General features: G+C 32.1%; 1 protein-coding gene across 1 annotated transcript; it reads right to left on the bottom strand.

Annotated features, from left to right (window-relative positions):
• Positions 1-8787: 8787 nt before the first annotated feature.
• Positions 8788-12897, bottom strand: LOC139702166 (zinc finger protein 420-like). Its single transcript, XM_071602607.1, is given in 4 exon segments — positions 8788-9261; positions 9430-9618; positions 9620-10243; positions 12886-12897. Coding segments are annotated over 4 exon segments (1299 nt in total).
• Positions 12898-17615: the final 4718 nt, after the last annotated feature.

Genomic DNA, 17615 nt, shown 5'->3' with positions numbered 1-17615 from the left:
AGGCAAATGTACCCAGCCTGGACAACACCTGTCTCCCTCAGCATGGCCTGAGCATGGCAGTGCAGTTTGATGAAGGGATGAGAGCCTCCAGAGCCCTAGGCTAGGTATCTGGGGCTGAGCAACACAGGCATAAAGACCTTGTTTCAAAATTCTTGCTGGATGCAAATCAGGGCCTTTCAGTTATTTCTGATGTGAGCTTTAGGGACAGAAGAAAAGTATGGCTCCTAGGCTTTGTGCATGGAGCTAGGAAGGCTGGCTCTCACCCAGCTATAACTTGTTGAGCTCCTGTCTTGCTACTATTTCTCTGCAGAGTATGCTATGTGGATTGTGCAAACATTGGCACTAATATAGATACAACACTGCCTTTCCACACTGCTAGGGTTTGTTGAATACCAATACATTAAAAGGCCACATCACTTTCACTAGTGCCAGTTCCCTAAATATGTGAGGGTTATGGATTTCCTGATAGTTATAATCTGGGTAAATACAAGTTCTCTATTCCAATTTTAATTTTCAATGTCTATAACAATCATGTCACATATCATATTTCACACAATGATATGTAAGTAGGTTAAAGAAAGCTTCAGGGCTACAGGATGCTGAGCCAAGATTATATGTAGAAACATCTGAGAGCAGAGTCAGAGTCATTGTAGATGGTCAGATTGTATTTTAGACAACCAGTTCTGCAGAGTAGTCAAAATAGAGGGTCCAGCAGTTTCAGTTTCAGAGCATCAGCTTAAAATGTCAGCTTGGACTGGGCCATGTACACTCACCACATGTAGAAGAAACCATGCTGTCATGCAGTCCAAAGAGGACAGAAATTTAGTGGTTTGTTACTGTGATGATTTTCCTGGGCAAGTTCATGATAACCAAGTGACAGGGTCAGAGTGATGATGAGTGGTTAGTCTCAGTGGGCTCGTTTTTTATAATGGATCTCGAGTGAACTGTGGCATCTACTGAGGTTGGTAAGTTCCCATGTCTGAAGTTTCTAATATGGTTTGGAATGTTTACATGCCAATGTGTTCCTGGATTTATTTTGATAAGGTGAGATGTAAGTTAGTTACTTACAGGTTGTGCTTTATAGTTGTACTAGGCAGGTGGTGGTTGTTTACTTGTATAAAGAAAGTGTACCTTGTCACTTGTAGTCAAAATGTAGTGGCTTGTGGAAAATTATTGCTTTACAAAATGCAGTAACTCAAGTTAAGTTGTAGTCTAAAAACTGCTGTACATATTAGGGTAACTCAGAGTGGGACGTACCTGTCCTTCACATGCTACTAGTTGCTATCCTACTCAAGTTCCAATAGCAGACACCTGAAACCTGATGAAAGGGAGAGGCTGATGAAGACAAGGTGTCAGGAAGTCACTTGCACTGCTAAAACCTGTCCTGCCTTGAGTCAGCCAACATTTCTCCTCCAAATTAGGAACAATCTTGTAACATTAATCAATTTTCTTTTACTGTGGAATGGCAGAATGAACTGAAATGTGGGAATTGCCTGAAATATTACAAGATTCTCTTCCACTTCAATAATTTCTTTCTTCTTTTAAATTAACATATAATTTATACACCATCATATTCACCATATTAAAACATACGATTCAGAGCCAGGCAACAAGCTTCATTCCTATAATCCCAGCCACAATATACTTTCATTGGGGAATGGCACAATAAACTGCAATGTTCCTGAGAAAGGAGGACTACAAGCAAAACCCTAGATTTATTTCCCAGTAACAGAAAAGTATTTTTAAATTAAATCAACTTAAAAATAAAGAATGCATTTTATTTTATACTTGCATGATCATAAAATGTTACAAAAATTATTACTATCAAATTTTAGAGTATTTTTATTACTCTTCTTAAAAACTCATAGATTTAGTGGTCACTTTTCAATTCCTCATATGATCCATTCCCTGAAAACTATGAATCTACACTTTCTTTCTGTAGTCTGGCCTCTTCTGGAATCATATGTGACTATGGACCTTTTCACCTAGTGTGTTTTCAAGTTTCATTCATATTGGAAAATTTAGCAATATTTTATTATTTTTATGGATATATATATTTAATCATAATTTGGCCATAACTAGGAATTGAATTATGTGTCAGAATGACTGAGTTACATTCCCCAGTCATTTTAAATTAATATTTTTGTTTTGAGACAGGGTCTCACAAAGTTAATCAGGCTGGCCTTAAACTTGTTATTCATTCTCCTTTCTTAGATACACAGATTTCTCAGACTACAGGCATATATCTCCATGCCCAGCATTGCCTTATTAACCATTTTTCCCTTTATACTATTTTTAAGTATAATTAAGGACATTACACATGTTCACATCATTGTGGAACCATCATCACAGTTATCCATTTCTGGAAAAATTTCACCACCTCAAACTAAACACTGTAACCTATAACTACTATCTTTAAATGTTCTCTATACCTAGTTTCTTGTAATGACCATTCTATTTTCTCTATATGTAGATTTGCTTATTCAAGGATTTTATTTAATTGGAAGAGATACTATTTGTTCTTTCATGACTGACATCATCTACTTAGCATTTTTTTTTAAATCAAACCTGTTTTATCATGTATCAGAATGTGATTCCTATTAAGGTGAAAAAGTACTCAATTATACAGCTAGACTATAAAATTACATCTTGCCACCAGTTTAACTAAGAGGATAGAAATAACTGTGGTATAAGCAACCAGGAGTTTTGTCCTCAGGCGAACAGCAGTGGTGTGTATGAGTCTACACAAATGTGCCATCATGCCAAGGATAGGAAGATGAGGATACCACGCAGGGAAAATGGGCATAAAGTTGGGAATTTATCTGCTCAAGGTTAAGAATCCAGTCTGTGAGTCAGCAGAGAAGAGCTGTCTTCAGGGACTTATGCTAAGTATTTTCTCTCTACACACTAGAATTCTTTCTCCCACTGAGGAGTGTTGTTTGCCTCTACCAATATGTATAATTTAGTTGTTAATGTCATTTTCATCTACCAAATTAACAAAGAGAAAAATGACATTCATAATTGGTTAAGACAAAGTGAAATGGACTCTCCCATTGGAATGTCATTTAACATTGTTGATCAGGATAAAAAATGTAGACACTTCAACTAAAACATCAGTTCCAGGAATTTGTCTTTTACAAAAATGTGCTAGTGTGCAAAGAATTTATGCAAAAGACTAAACAAAGAAGCAGTGTTTGGTGGCAATTCTGTCTCATTCAATGCTTTCATTTTACCTGGCAGCCATGCAAAATTATACTCACTCTGGGCTTGCCATACAGACCCACACCACATCACAGGAGCCCTGGCACATGAGCATTTACATAAAACTCATCATAAGTTTTCTGTAATTATCATCATTTTGACTTTTATTTTCAGTGGTCAACTCCAATTGTCAAAGTGGTATTTCACAATAAATACAAGATATAGAATTATGAAGTTTATAAAGACTGAAACACCTCTGATAAAAGAAGAAAATAATTCTGCCACACAAGAACACTTCCTTTACAGCCTCAAGCTTTATTTACTTTTGTTAAAGCTTTCACAACTGTACATCTTAAGTTACATTCTGTAAAAAAAATGGTTTCCATTTAAATATCATTATGCAAAAATGCTTTGTCTACATTCTTCTGTCAGATGTTTAAGACCAACTGCTCTTTTCTTCTCTATTGTGACAGCTGAGATTTCTCAGAGATCACTTTTGGTGACATATGATAAGCCTCTTGGCTTGATTAGATTTTCTCTACCAGTGGTGCCAACAGCCAGTATGGGTCAGGTCAGTCTTGATGACCAATATGGCTATGAGGCCATCCTGGGAAATGTAGCCACATCTTGTTTGAAGAAAAACAGACTGGTGAGATGCTAGTTATGATAGCACTTGAGTGTAAAAAGTATCTTGAGTGGATAAGGCTAGAAAATTAAAAAAATATATATATATATAAATCTAGAAAACATAATGAGATTTTCTCATTTTAGTAAAGTGGATTATAGATATAGCTCAATGGTAGAGTAACCACCATTATACCCAGCATTCACTAACTTACTAACTAAATAAATAAATAGAGTAAAATTTAGAATGGGGGGGGGAACTTATATTCATGTTAATTATTTAAGGACCATGAGAGGAAAAATAAATGTATTTTTAATGTTTTTAACACCGAGATAGTCATATGTATTTGAACTTCTACCTCACACTATAGACAAAATTAACATTACCTAAAAATGATAAAATTTGCAAATTTAAAGCTGAATTTATAATTTATTTTGCAGAAAATCTAGATGAAAATCTCATGATGTTGGAAAGAACAGCCGTAGAAATGAGACTTCTAACACATGCAAGGGAAGAGAAGTTGAATTTATTAAATATTAACATGTGAAAGGTAGAAAATGAGTTTAGATTATATACCTAAAGAAAGCCTAGTATCAGATATATATTTGTAAAAATAAACTTTTAAAACTCCATAATGAAAAGAAAAACAATACAAAAGAAAACAAAAGCTCAATTTTATAAAGCAAGATTTAAATGTAAACATTTCTCCAAAGAAAACAAATAGTAAATAAGCCAATGGAAACATGCACATTTTACAATAAAACATCATGTCGTTGCACAAACAGATTAACCTACAGAAAATTATACAAAGTGAAATATGCTACACCGGGAGTAACAATGAAGTTTCTTATGGGTAAATAAAACAAAATGTTGATCATTTAAGAAAATAATGTACCTAAGTGTGGGGAGTAGAGAAGAGATTTTCAGAGGTAATAATAAAAATAGAAAAAGCAAGTTTTGTGAATCTGTTACATATGAAAAAGACTATAGCTATTTATGATGTTCTATGTATTCCAAGATAATAAGAGAAAAGTATTCTTAACTTGTTTACCATACAAATGAGAATATTAAGTTGAAGCACATGAAAATTACTGATTTGATTACATAATATATAAATACATTGACACTTCATCCTGTGCCTACATATCATATTTTTGGGGTAAATTTTAAATAATACTTAAAATTAAGATTCTCCAAAAATTTTCAAAATACACTACATACATGCTTTACTAAAATGTCAGTCCACTCATGAAAATTTTAAAGAATAAATAAATATCCTGTAAGAAGATTTGAGTTTACCAAAGTAAAAACACTGAAGTCAAATAAAATAAAACAACAACAATAACACTGGCAATAAAGAAGAGTTGTGTTGCTTTTGTAGCTGAAATTTGAAGATTCAATAAGAAATGGAGATAGTTAAAATAGTAAACTTTCTCTTAAATTCATACTTACTTGTGCACAATTGCAACAGAATTTCTCAATCTAAAGGTTCTTTTTGGGTGTTTCATTCCCCACATGGAGCAATTAGCTCATTCTACAAAATAAATTTTCTCTCAGATAAGAATCATGTATTACATACCCAACATTGTTTTTTGTGTGTTTTTTTTTTTAATTCCATAAAAATTACAAGTCCTTTTGACTAATGAAGCCTATGCAGGCTTCGCCTAAACATGTTGGCTAAATAAGTTGACTAAATTATAAGATGTTAAATAAATTATAGGAATAAATTTAAAATGACAAGAATTTCCAATAGATAAGTAAGAAAGTGTACTTATAAAACTTATGTTATTCTCACTTTAAACCATTTTCAAACTACTTTTTTTTATTCTTCCTATCTCCATATTCTCTCTCATCTATTCACTCCCCTCTACATCATCTAAAGTAACCATATTCTTCTCTAGTTCCTCCCCATGTTGTTGGGATTTAGCATTACATATTAGAGAAAAATTTGTCCTTTGATTTTGGGGGGTTTGCTTGCTTCACTGAAGATGATATTCTCCAAGTCCACCCATATATCAGCAAATATCATGATTTCATTCTTCTTTTAAGCTAAGTAATATTCCATTTAATGTATACTCCACATTATCTTTATCCATTCATCTATTTAAGGACACCTAGGTTGGTTCCATAGTTTAGCAACAATAAATTGAGCTATATAAATATTGACATGGCTGCATCACCATAGAATGCTGATTTTACATTGTTTTGCTTTAAAAAAAGTGGAATGCCTGGGTGAAATGATGATTTCATTCAGAGTATTCTGAAGGATCTCCGTATCGCTATCCAAAGTTATTGCACCAATTTGCAGTTCCACCACCAATGCAGGCGTGTACATTTCCCCCCACATCCTTGTCAATATTTATTGTTGCCTGTGTTCTTCATGATTGCCATTCTGAATGAAATGAGATAAAATTTTAGGGTACTTTTTATTTGCATTACTCTAATTGCTAAAGATGTTGAACCTTTTCATTGTATTTATTTTTCTGTGAAATCAAACTAATTACTGAATAACTTTTACTGTCATTAAAATCATTCTTAAATTCCCTGAACAGGTCATAAAAACAATGTATTATAAACATCAAATGAGGAATTCATATGTTCCATGATTACATAGGAAGTAGAGACTACACAATTTTAAATCAGAAACCATGTATTTTGGTGAAATTAGTTCAGTGTACTTCAAAGAAGCTTTTTAAGATATTTGAAAGAAAAGAGGTGCAGAACTATTCACACACAAACCTGGGATAAGAAGCAGGTTTATTGTCAAGAGCTAACAAGGCTTCTCTGCAAAAAAAGAGGGATAGCAGCAGCAAGGAGGGAGAGAAACCTCAACTCTCCCTTGAGTGTTACATTTTATAGGCTAGAATCATGGTCATGCACTGGAGTAGCTTTGATCTTTACTGATATAGTAAGCATCTTTGCTGATATAGTAAGCAAGTTTGTTTCTTGGGGAAAAAAAAGCCAGGCAGTTTTCCTGTCTCTCAGAGGAACAACAGGGAAACTGGCATGTCTGTTTTATCTTCTCAAGGAGAGAACAGGGAAACCAATATATCCCCATCTCAGGGACTGGTAAATTGTCTCCTATATATCAATGAGAGAACAAGGAGAGACCAGCACATCTGAAGACTGGAAGCTTTTATCTTGGGCTGCATTCTATTTCTTGGAAATAAAAACAGTATTCACGCAGTAGGGATGTGGAAAAGAAGTATGGCTGCAATTATGCTAACAATATTTGAGGTTTATTGTATACAGGTAATTTATAAAAATAATTTCAAAATTCTCTTTTAGTTAAATGAGCCCCTTTTTTCTAAAGAGAGGCATAAGCAAACACATCCATTTTCACACACAAACACACAAATACCTGAATAATTAAAATTTCCATGGTTTTTAGCCCTAAAATATACCACTGATTGGAAAATTTGCATATTCAAGACAATTTCAATCAAAACCAAAGTTTCTCAGATGAAGAAATATCAACAAAATAGCCACAAATTACAGAATAAAAAATTGTAATAGTAATTGAAGATTTAAAAATCTGGCGCTAATGTTGTCTTCTTATATATTCCCTATATCCATCTTCATTTCCCAGTAGGTACAAAAAAGAAATAATTTAACTACAATTTAGGAAATTATTAGTCACAATGTAACTGGAAGAATAATTACACTGCTTGAAAAGATTCAGAGCAATGTCCCACTATTTACAAAACAGTATCCTTTTTTATCTGTTATCTACAAAATTGAGGAAAACTGAATTCAATACATAATAATGTTAAAAACATGTTGTATAGTATCAACTACAGAAAAAAAATAATAGCTGAAGATATGACTCAGTGGCAGAGCATTTGCCTAGCATGCAGTAGCCTTGGGTTCAATCTCCTCCACCACAACAACAAAAATTCAGATTAAAAATTTTCTGGGGCTGGTAGTGTGGCTCAAGCAATAACACGCTTGCCTTGCATGTGCGGGGTGCTGGATTCAATCCTCAGCACCACATAAAAATGAAATAAAGATGTTATGTCCCCCCAAAACTTAAAAAATATATATATTTAAAATTATCTATCTTTAAAAAAAAATTTTTCATTAATGACACCTATACTATTGATAACATTACCTAGAGAAAAATTACATCTTATCTAGTTTTCAAGACTTGAGTGTATTTTTTTAATTTGTTTTTTATTTTGATATTTGTTACACACAAGTATCTTCTCAAGACTGAGCTATCTGCACTATTCTTATATGTGAGTATTTCTTTATTTCTATCACACCAATTAAAAATCTTATTAAATTTTAAGCAACCATTAAGAAGTCCCTATAAATTCAGAAATTCTCTCAGATAATTCTCATATTCAAGAAATATATGGACCATAATGATGTCACTCTAATTCTCACATGTGAACGTTTTTCTCAATACAACATATTTTGCAGCAATTTAACTTATGCATGTTACAGGATTCTCTACAAATAGTATAAGATTTAATATTGCATAGAGTATGATTTTTAAAATTTGAATAAAGTTCAGATATAGTTTTGGCAAGTATAGAGCTTCTTTATAATTCTATATCTTTGGAGATTTGTAAGGTATGAACTTTCATTAAAAACTTTATCACACTCTTTACATTTGTAGGGGTTAAGCACTACTGTAATATCCTTGAAATTTTAAAAATGTTGGGCTTTGATTAAAAACGTTGCCTTTTTTTTTTGTTTTGCAATTTGAACTCTTCTTTCAGTATAAATTTTCTAGTGATAAGGCATGATATCACAACAAGTGATTTTTACATTCTTCAGAGTTGTAAAGATTCTCTCAATTATGAATCCTCTCATGCATAATAACTCTTGAATTATAACAAAAACCTTTGCAATATTCATTAGATTTGTATAAACTTTCCCATATAAGTATGACAACCCTGGTGTTGGGTAAGGCCTTCTCTTCCAATAAAAGCTTTACCATGTTCTTTACATTTTTATGGGCTCTTTCCAGTATGAATTCTCTGGTGTTTACTAAGGTTTGATCTTACATGAAAACCTTTGCCACATTCTTTACATTTATATGGTTTCTCTCCAGTATGAATTCTCTGGTGTTGAGTAAGGCATGATATTTGCTTAAAAGCTTTGCCACATTCTTTACATTTGTATGGTTTCTCTGCAGTACACAATGTCTGGTGCACAATAAGCTTTTGCCTAACAGTAAAAGCTTTGCCACATTCTTTACATATGTATGGTTTCTCCCCAGAGTGAGTTCTCTTGTGAACATTAAGGTTGTACTGAATAATAAATGCTTTGCCACATTCTTTACATTTGTATGGTTTCTCTCCAGTATGAATTCTCTGTTGTTGAGTAAGGCATGATCTTTGCTTAAAAGCTTTGCCATATTCTTTACATTTGTATGGTTTCTCTCCAGTATGAATTCTCTGGTGTTGAGTAAGGCATGATCTTTGCTTAAAAGCTTTGCCACATCCTTTACATTTGTATGGTTTCTATGCAGTATGCAATGTCTGGTGCACAATAAGCTTTTGCCTAACAGTAAAAGCTTTGCCACATTCTTTACATATGTATGGTTTCTCTCCAGTGTGTGTTCTCTTGTGAACATTAAGGCTGAACAGAACAGTAAATGCTTTGCCACATTCTTTACATTTGTATGGTTTCTCTCCAGTATGAATTCTCTGGTGTTGAGTAAGGCATGATCTTTGATTAAAAGCTTTGCCACATTCTTTACATTTGTATGGTTTCTCTCCAGTGTGAGTTCTGTTGTGAACATTAAGGGTGGACAGAACAGTAAATGCTTTGCCACATTTGTTTACATTTGTATGGTTTCTCTCCAGTATGAATTCTCTGGTGTTGAGTAAGGCATGATCTTTGATTAAAAGCTTTGCCACATTCTTCACATTTGTATGGTTTCTCTCCAGTGTGAGTCCTCTTGTGAACATTAAGGTTGTATTGAACAGTAAATGCTTTGCCACATTCTTTACATTTATATGGTTTCTCTCTAGTATGAATTTTGTGGTGTTGAGTAAGGCATGATCTTTGATTAAAAGCTTGGCCACATTCTTTACATTTGTATGGTTTCTCTCCAGTATGAATTCTCTGGTGTTGAGTAAGACATGATCTTTGCTTAAAAGCGTTGCCACATTCTTTACATTTGTATGGTTTCTCTGCAGTATGCAATCTCTGGTGCACAATAAGGTTTTGCCTAACAGTAAAAGCTTTGCCACATTCTTTACATTTGTATGGTTTCTCTCCAGTATGAATTCTCAAGTGTTGAATTAAAAATGATCTTTGATTAAAAGCTTTGCTACATTCTTTACATTTGTATAGTTTCTCTCCAGAATGAATTCTCTGGTGCACAATAAGTTTGCTCTGAAAAGTAAATGCTTTGCCACACTCTTTACATTTGTATAGCTTTCCTCCAGAATGAATTATCTGAGGTTGAGTAAGGCTTGATCTTAGAATAAAAGCTTTGCCACATTGTTTACATTTGTATGTTTTTTTCTTTGTTGTTTAGTAATACTTGCAGTTTTATTAAAAGCTCTTTCACTATCCTTATATTTGTAATTATTGTCTTGAATATGAGATCTTGAATGAATAAATTTTGAACAAGAATTAAAAACATTCTCTCTTTTATCTTTGTAAAGCTTTTTTAAATTATCATGCAGATGTTTCCTGTGATTTAAAAAAATAATTAAATTTTCATTAGGTGTAAAGAATGTATAGTTTTACAGCAATATATATTTCTATTACTTAGGTAGTGACCTATCTGAAGGTATAAAAGACTTTTCATAAATGTAGAAGTCTCTCCAAGTATCTATATCTACATTTAGATTAAAAAGAGTAGGTAAATACAAATCATCTCACATTCTTTAAAAGTCTATGCATTGGCACAAGGAGAAACTGTTCATTGCAGCTTTTTGTAAAGTAATGATCAGACTGATCACAGAGATTTCTTTTTTATTTTTTAATCTCTAGTCAACAAAAATATTGGTGAATATTACTCAATGGTACATTTTGAAGTATTCCCATTACTACCTAAAGAATGAAATGGACTCCACAGCAAATTTTTCATTTTTTTAGAAAAAGGATATAATTCCAAAAATGTCCTCCAGACAATTTAAAGGCCCATACTGGACCTCAAAATTGATTGGCATATGTGTAGCTGCCTATTACCATCTCAACTGATGCCCCACACCCTGCAGTGCCATGTCATCCCTTACACACTAGCACCTGCTTTTGGTTGGCAGGGTCCTCTGCAGTTGTGGGGCCAAGGTTTTAGCACCAACATTTTGCAGCAGCCCCCATGAGGCTAAAGTGTGAGCTGCATCTCACCTGGGCTTCTCAACTTTTCAGCTAGAATCACTATCACAGTGACTCTTGGTAAAAAAAAAAAAAAAAAATGTGGGTAACTAGCTCACTAAAATGAGTAGATGACTCTTTTAATTTTTTCAATGAAAATTTTTTAAGGATACCCAGGTAATTAGGACTAGAACATCAGAATAATCTAAAGGCCACAGTACTACGTTTACTGGAGATTTGTGTAGGATCCAGAAAGTCTCTGGGCCCGACACTTGAAAAAAATCATCCTGATATGAATAAGTACTTACTCTACCACACTCAAAACCACAAAATGCACAAATATTTTTGGATTTCATCTTGGAGTCCAGTTGCTATAGAAGATGAGGTGGTGCATGTCAGATAGAAGTGCTGAAAAATATCTGTGAACTGTGTGTGAAATTAAAAACAAATTATGGAAGCCATCAGGCAAAAAAGTCTGGTATTTGGGAACTCAGAGTGGAAATCTTGCTGGTTTGAGACTGCCCATCACATGTGATATTCTACCTAGCTCTGTCTATGTTCAGCATTACAGTGGAGATGGGATGATCTGATGGACCCACATAGCAACATATCCTCACAGAAATGGGTGAGTCTTTCCAATATGTCAATTAACCTGTCTGCAGCAAGTTTCCTCTCATTGAAAAACTTCTTTCGGGGGTTGGGGTTGTGCCTCAGTGGTAGAGTGCTCACCTAGCATGCTTGAGGTACTGAGTTCAATCCTGAGCACCACATAAATGTAAAATAAAGATATTGTGTCCACTGAAATCTTTACAATATATATTTAAAAAAAAGAAATTGCACTTCTTTCATTGATTTACTCTCCATTAAATAAAAAATTAGCCATTTTCTAGTCATTGTGTTTCAGCTCCTATGTGCACTAGAAAATCTATCAGGCACTCCATATCTTTGAAAATAATTTCTGGCTCTGGCTCTTATTTCTTTCATAATTATTTCAGACATTAATTTTCTCAGGTGAGTCATTACCTTCTAAACAAGAAATTACTGTGGCAGGGTGCTGCATGCAACATGACATTAAGTGATTCTGCTGATGTATGAGCCTTAAATAGTGTTAAAAGTATACCAAGAGTGCTTCCAGGGAAACTAAAATTATAAATACATATTCATATTAATAATCTGCAGATTTTTATCTAATGCACACTCATGTACAGATCATTAAAAGTTTCAAAGTACAACTAATTAATCAGTATTTGTTACTGGTTTGATTTCTTTTATTAAAATGCATGTTTTCATTCTAAACATATTTATAAAGCTGAGTAAACTGGATGTGTGTTTCTTTTCCTGAAGGTTACTTTTAAGATACAGATTCATAATAGCCTGTAAACTTTGCACATATGTGTATATTTGAAAATCTTGTTTATTGTGACAGGTTTTATACAAAATACTGAATAATAACAATTGTATTGTTGTAGTTTTGTAATTGAAAATAGTCAGTCTTCTGAGATGTTATGTAATAATATAACCTGATGACAGTGTATTTTTATAAATAATCATTATTCATTTGTTTTGTTCATTAAGAAAAATTTTTGAACTTCCCTCTCTCCACAAGTTTTTTTTTATCATAATCCTTCATAACACAATTTTAATTCCTTGTTTAAAACTGAATATAGTTTTCATACCTTTCCTTAATAAATTTTTGCAAAAAATATTTTATTTTCTGCTCTCCTGAAAATTCTTGGTTTTGATGAGAAGACATACCTGAAAAAAAATTAAAATACCAAATTATCCATTACTACGCTGATTTGAATAAACTCTGCAAATATATAAAACAGTATTGAGGGGGTGGGAATAACCAAAGAACAGTATAATCTAAGGCCATTCTTACTCAAGAAATATATGAGCTTTAGAACAAAATTGTGACAAAATTTTAAGAACTTAAAAATTCGGCTGGGATGTGGCTCATGTGGTAGGGTGCTTGCCTGGCAAGCATGAGGCACTGGGTTCAATACTCAGTACCACATAAAAAGAATAAAATAAAGATGTCCACCTAAAACTAAAAAAAAAAAAATTAAAAAAAGAACTTCAAAAATCATCTTGAAAAATCAAAGCAAGACAGAGGAGAACAAAATTGAAACTGACTAATGTTACCACAACAATGTTAAATTAAAACCTCCCAGTTCAATTTTTTTTTCATATTCTGCATTTGACTAAAATGTGTCAGAAATGGGCTGGAAATATAGTTTTGTTGGTATTGTAGTTGCCTCACATGCACAAAAAGCCCTGTATTTGATCCCCAGCAAAACACACACACACACACACACACACACACACACACACAATCACATCCACAAACCTTTCTATATGTATACTTTTTAAATAATTTGAGACCGGATTTCTTAATATCCTGAAGCTCATTTCAAAATTACAATTCTAATGCCACAGCTTTTAAATGATGCAGTTATATATCATTGCACCTGACCTATTATTGTTTATTTACTAACATCCAAACATTTCCAAAAATTACCATAGTGATATATTTCAAAGGGATTTTAAATGTAAAAATTCCAATGACAATAACAGCACATGCAAAAAAGAAGAAAATTGACTCAAGCAAAATACATTGTTATTTGAGAGTAAGGAAATTGAGAATTGTTAATTAAGTAATGCCAAATAACCCCTGAAAGATGTTTAATGAAAGATTTAACAATGAAGAAAATTGAATGAAATTCAGAAAAAAATAGCAATAGAAAAAGTAGAAATATACTATACATATTCTTTAAGAAACAATGTCTGATACATTAGAAATGTGTGGAGGAAAAGATATCAAATGCTAGAAAATCAATTAAAAGATTTAACATGAAGCATTCATAATCAAAGTTACAAAACTCTTCAGATTTGTTTTTGATAGGACTAAAAAAATACATTTTATTTACAAAGATACTTATATATGGTTGAGGGTTAATTTCTTAGCAGAAGACTTCCAGAATGGAATTGGAGTATATAGTCATGTGTGGTGAAAAAAAGGAAATCAACCTAGAATACTATAAGATATATAAATGCTTAAGAATTCCCTCACTTTTAGATCTGGTCTAAAAGAAATACTAAACAAAATCCTTCCGATAAAATAAACTGGCAAAGCAAAAAAAAAAAAAATTGTAATATTCGAAAGATTTTGTGGAAAAATCAAATATATAAATATAAATTTAATTTTACTGTAATTGTGATAGATTAAACATATAATTCTGATTATAAAATTTGAAACAATAAAGCATAAAATTATCATAAATATCTGTGAATAGGTATAAGGTAGAAAAGCAGCTTGATGTCAATAGAAATTCATGACAAGTCATGTAAACACACTGATCTATGAAACACAAGTTAAAGCAGTTTAGTTAATAGTAGACAAAACTATAGGACATCAATAAAACTTACAAAGCTACAGTAGTAAGTTCTTTCTTATCAGTAATTTAAATATAAATAAACTATTATTAAACACTAATCACAATAAAAAACATGACCAACAAGAGTAAACATAATAATACGATAACTATGTCAGATCTAAATCAATGGAAGATTCTCTTTAGATCTCTGGTCACAAATAGACTATAAAAAAAAGCAATGAAAGGAATACTACACTTAAAATTTGCAAAAATTATAATAATTATATAAAATAATCAGACACAAGTAAAATATTATATAAAGATAAATATAGCCAATTTCCAGATTATAATAGTAGTAAATACATATGTAACTTAAATCATATTTCCCAAACATAGAACAGAAACACTGAAAAAAATTCAGTATCATAAAAAGAAACAAAGTAATAATAAAAGACATCTATCCCCAATTAACGTAAAAGAATAAAATAGAATTGGAATAGTACTCAGGGGTTAGAAAACTTCAAAAAGTATTATAAACAAATTAGGGTTAAAGAGGAAATTTTCTCAGTAGTTTATGGACCATTATCCAATGGAGATCAGTTTAACAACACAAAACAAATGTTAATAGAATTATATGAACATTGAAATTTCTTTCTAACATAAAGTAATTCATTGAAAGTTAAAAGTGTTAAGTAATAACCAAAAATTTATAAATATTAATTCAAAGCCAGATCCAACAATTTAGTAAGGCCATAAGTAACTTAGAAAGAGGTTTCAAGCTAAAATATAACAAGGGCTGCTGGCCAGGAATGGTAGCACATGCCTGTATTCCTAGATGTGTGGGAGGCTAAGACAGGAGGATCTCAAGTTCAATGCCAGCCTCACCAAAAGCAAGAAATTCAAACAAAAGATTGAGACCATTTCTCTGAATAAAACACAAAATAGGGCTTAGGATGAGGTTCAGGAGGTGAGTGCCCATAACATCAATCCCCAGTAACCCAAAAAAGAAGAGCTATGGATTTGGCTCAGAGGTAAAACACCTGTAATACAAAAAAAAAAAAAAAAAAAAAAAATCCATAACACAAAAAGTGATCTAAGAAGTCCATGTAATACTTATCAAATGTTCAATATTATTTTTGCAAAAACAAAGTAAGTTATTTTTTTAAATTGTGTAGTATCCAGGGTATATAAATAATTTCCATATTAAAAGTTTTTTTTAAACTGCTTCCTGATATAAAAATAATGAAACTATAATATTAAGCAGTTTGTGTTAACATAAATTTAGATGAACAGGCTACACATAAAAAACTGAGAGTATATCAATAAGACCTCAATTTGATGCTCAAATTAAAACTTATTATAGATCTATGCTTATTATGAAAATATTTAATGGAGAACATGTGAACAGCCAATCAAATGTTCTTTCACAAGAGTGTATAAAGACAATTTGAAATGAACTAGGAAAATTTTTCAAACTTAGCTGGGTACTGGAGACCACGCCTGAAATTCTAGCAGCTCAGGAGGCTAAGACCAGAAAATTACAAGTTAAAAGCTAGCTTCAACAACAGCAAGGTATTATGAAACTCAGTGGGACTCTGTCTCTAAATAAAATAGAAAATATAGCTGTGGATGTGGCTCAGTGGTTGAAGTGTTCCTCACTTTTAGATCTGGTCTAAAAGAAATATTCAGTGTTCCCCCCAAAACAAAGTTTTCAAACTTTACAAAGATAAGAAATTATATGATATCTACAATGATGAACCTTTAAGATAGTATGCTAAGTGAAATAAGTCATTCGCAAAAAAGACAAATACCATATGATTCTACTTATGATATTTCTAATGTACCAAACAAATAGGCCAAAAGGAATGACATCAGGAATGGAAAGATGAGAGCCAAATAAGCACTTTATAGGGGGAGAAATGAATTTTACATTTATGTGATACAAACTTTTTAGAAATATCCTACAAAATAATTTGAATCAACACTACTGAACAGTACATTTAAAATATATAACAGAAATTTTAAGTAAGTTAATGATTTTGATGACAATTATAATTTTAAAATACATAAAAGATAAACAAAATTGTGAAAAATCTTTATAATTAAATGATAAAGTCTTACTCCTAGACAAAATAACAGATTTATCTATATACATATGATAAACTTTCTAGTAATTCTGGCTATTTGGAAGACTGAAGCAGGGACATACAAATTCAGCTTCAATAACTTGGCAGGAATCTGTTCCAAAATAAAAGTCAAAGGGTGCTGGAGATGTAGTTCAGTATTATAACACCCCTGAGTTCACTCCCAATTATACATACATATGTTTATATATGTATTTATATAATAAAATTTAGATGAATTATATGAATAATCACATTAACAGAGCAAACAATCAAGGCACTATATAGAAATCATAAACAAAACAGGGGCAATATTTATACATGTAAGTGAAAGCATAAATAACTTTATTGAAAATGGGCACATTGTTAACATCTATTTTTATTTCAACCTATATTGTCTTTAAGTAAGAAGTCAGGAGAATTTCTATTCAGTTATAACATATAGGTATATATATAGTCACTGATGTGAGATAATCTACTGACCAACACTGCAGCTACTCTTAACAGTGGAACTCAAAAAGAGACAAGAATTAGAGAAAACATAATCCACAAAATTCTGAATAACTCTATTACTTTAGAAATCCTTTTTTTAAAGCTTTTGTTGTTATAGATGGACAGAATACTGTTATTTTGTATGTTTGTTTTTAAGGGGTACGAAAGATTAAACCCTGTGCCTCACTTGTGCAAGAAAAGCCCTCAGCCACTGAGCTACAGCTACAGCCCTAGAAATCCTTCTTTAAACCACATTTATCAGCTATACTTATATTATATAATCACTAGGAGCAGATATTGTGAATCATTGCTATTCATTACATGGCAGAAAAATTTCATGGAAAATCCATATAAGTATTCATAAAAAGCTCTGATAAAAAATTGAGTGTATAAATATTTAAATTATATTAAAGAAACTCTTCTGTGATATTGACATATTACAAAGCTTTAACCCTCAGATATTCAGAAATTTGTGCAGATTTTCTAGGGAGTCCTCCAAGATCAATAAACGTC

Source organism: Marmota flaviventris, chromosome 16 (genome assembly GCF_047511675.1).
Source record: "Marmota flaviventris isolate mMarFla1 chromosome 16, mMarFla1.hap1, whole genome shotgun sequence".
NCBI classification, from domain to species: Eukaryota; Metazoa; Chordata; class Mammalia; order Rodentia; family Sciuridae; genus Marmota; species Marmota flaviventris.
This window is presented reverse-complemented; position numbering and strand designations above follow the sequence as displayed.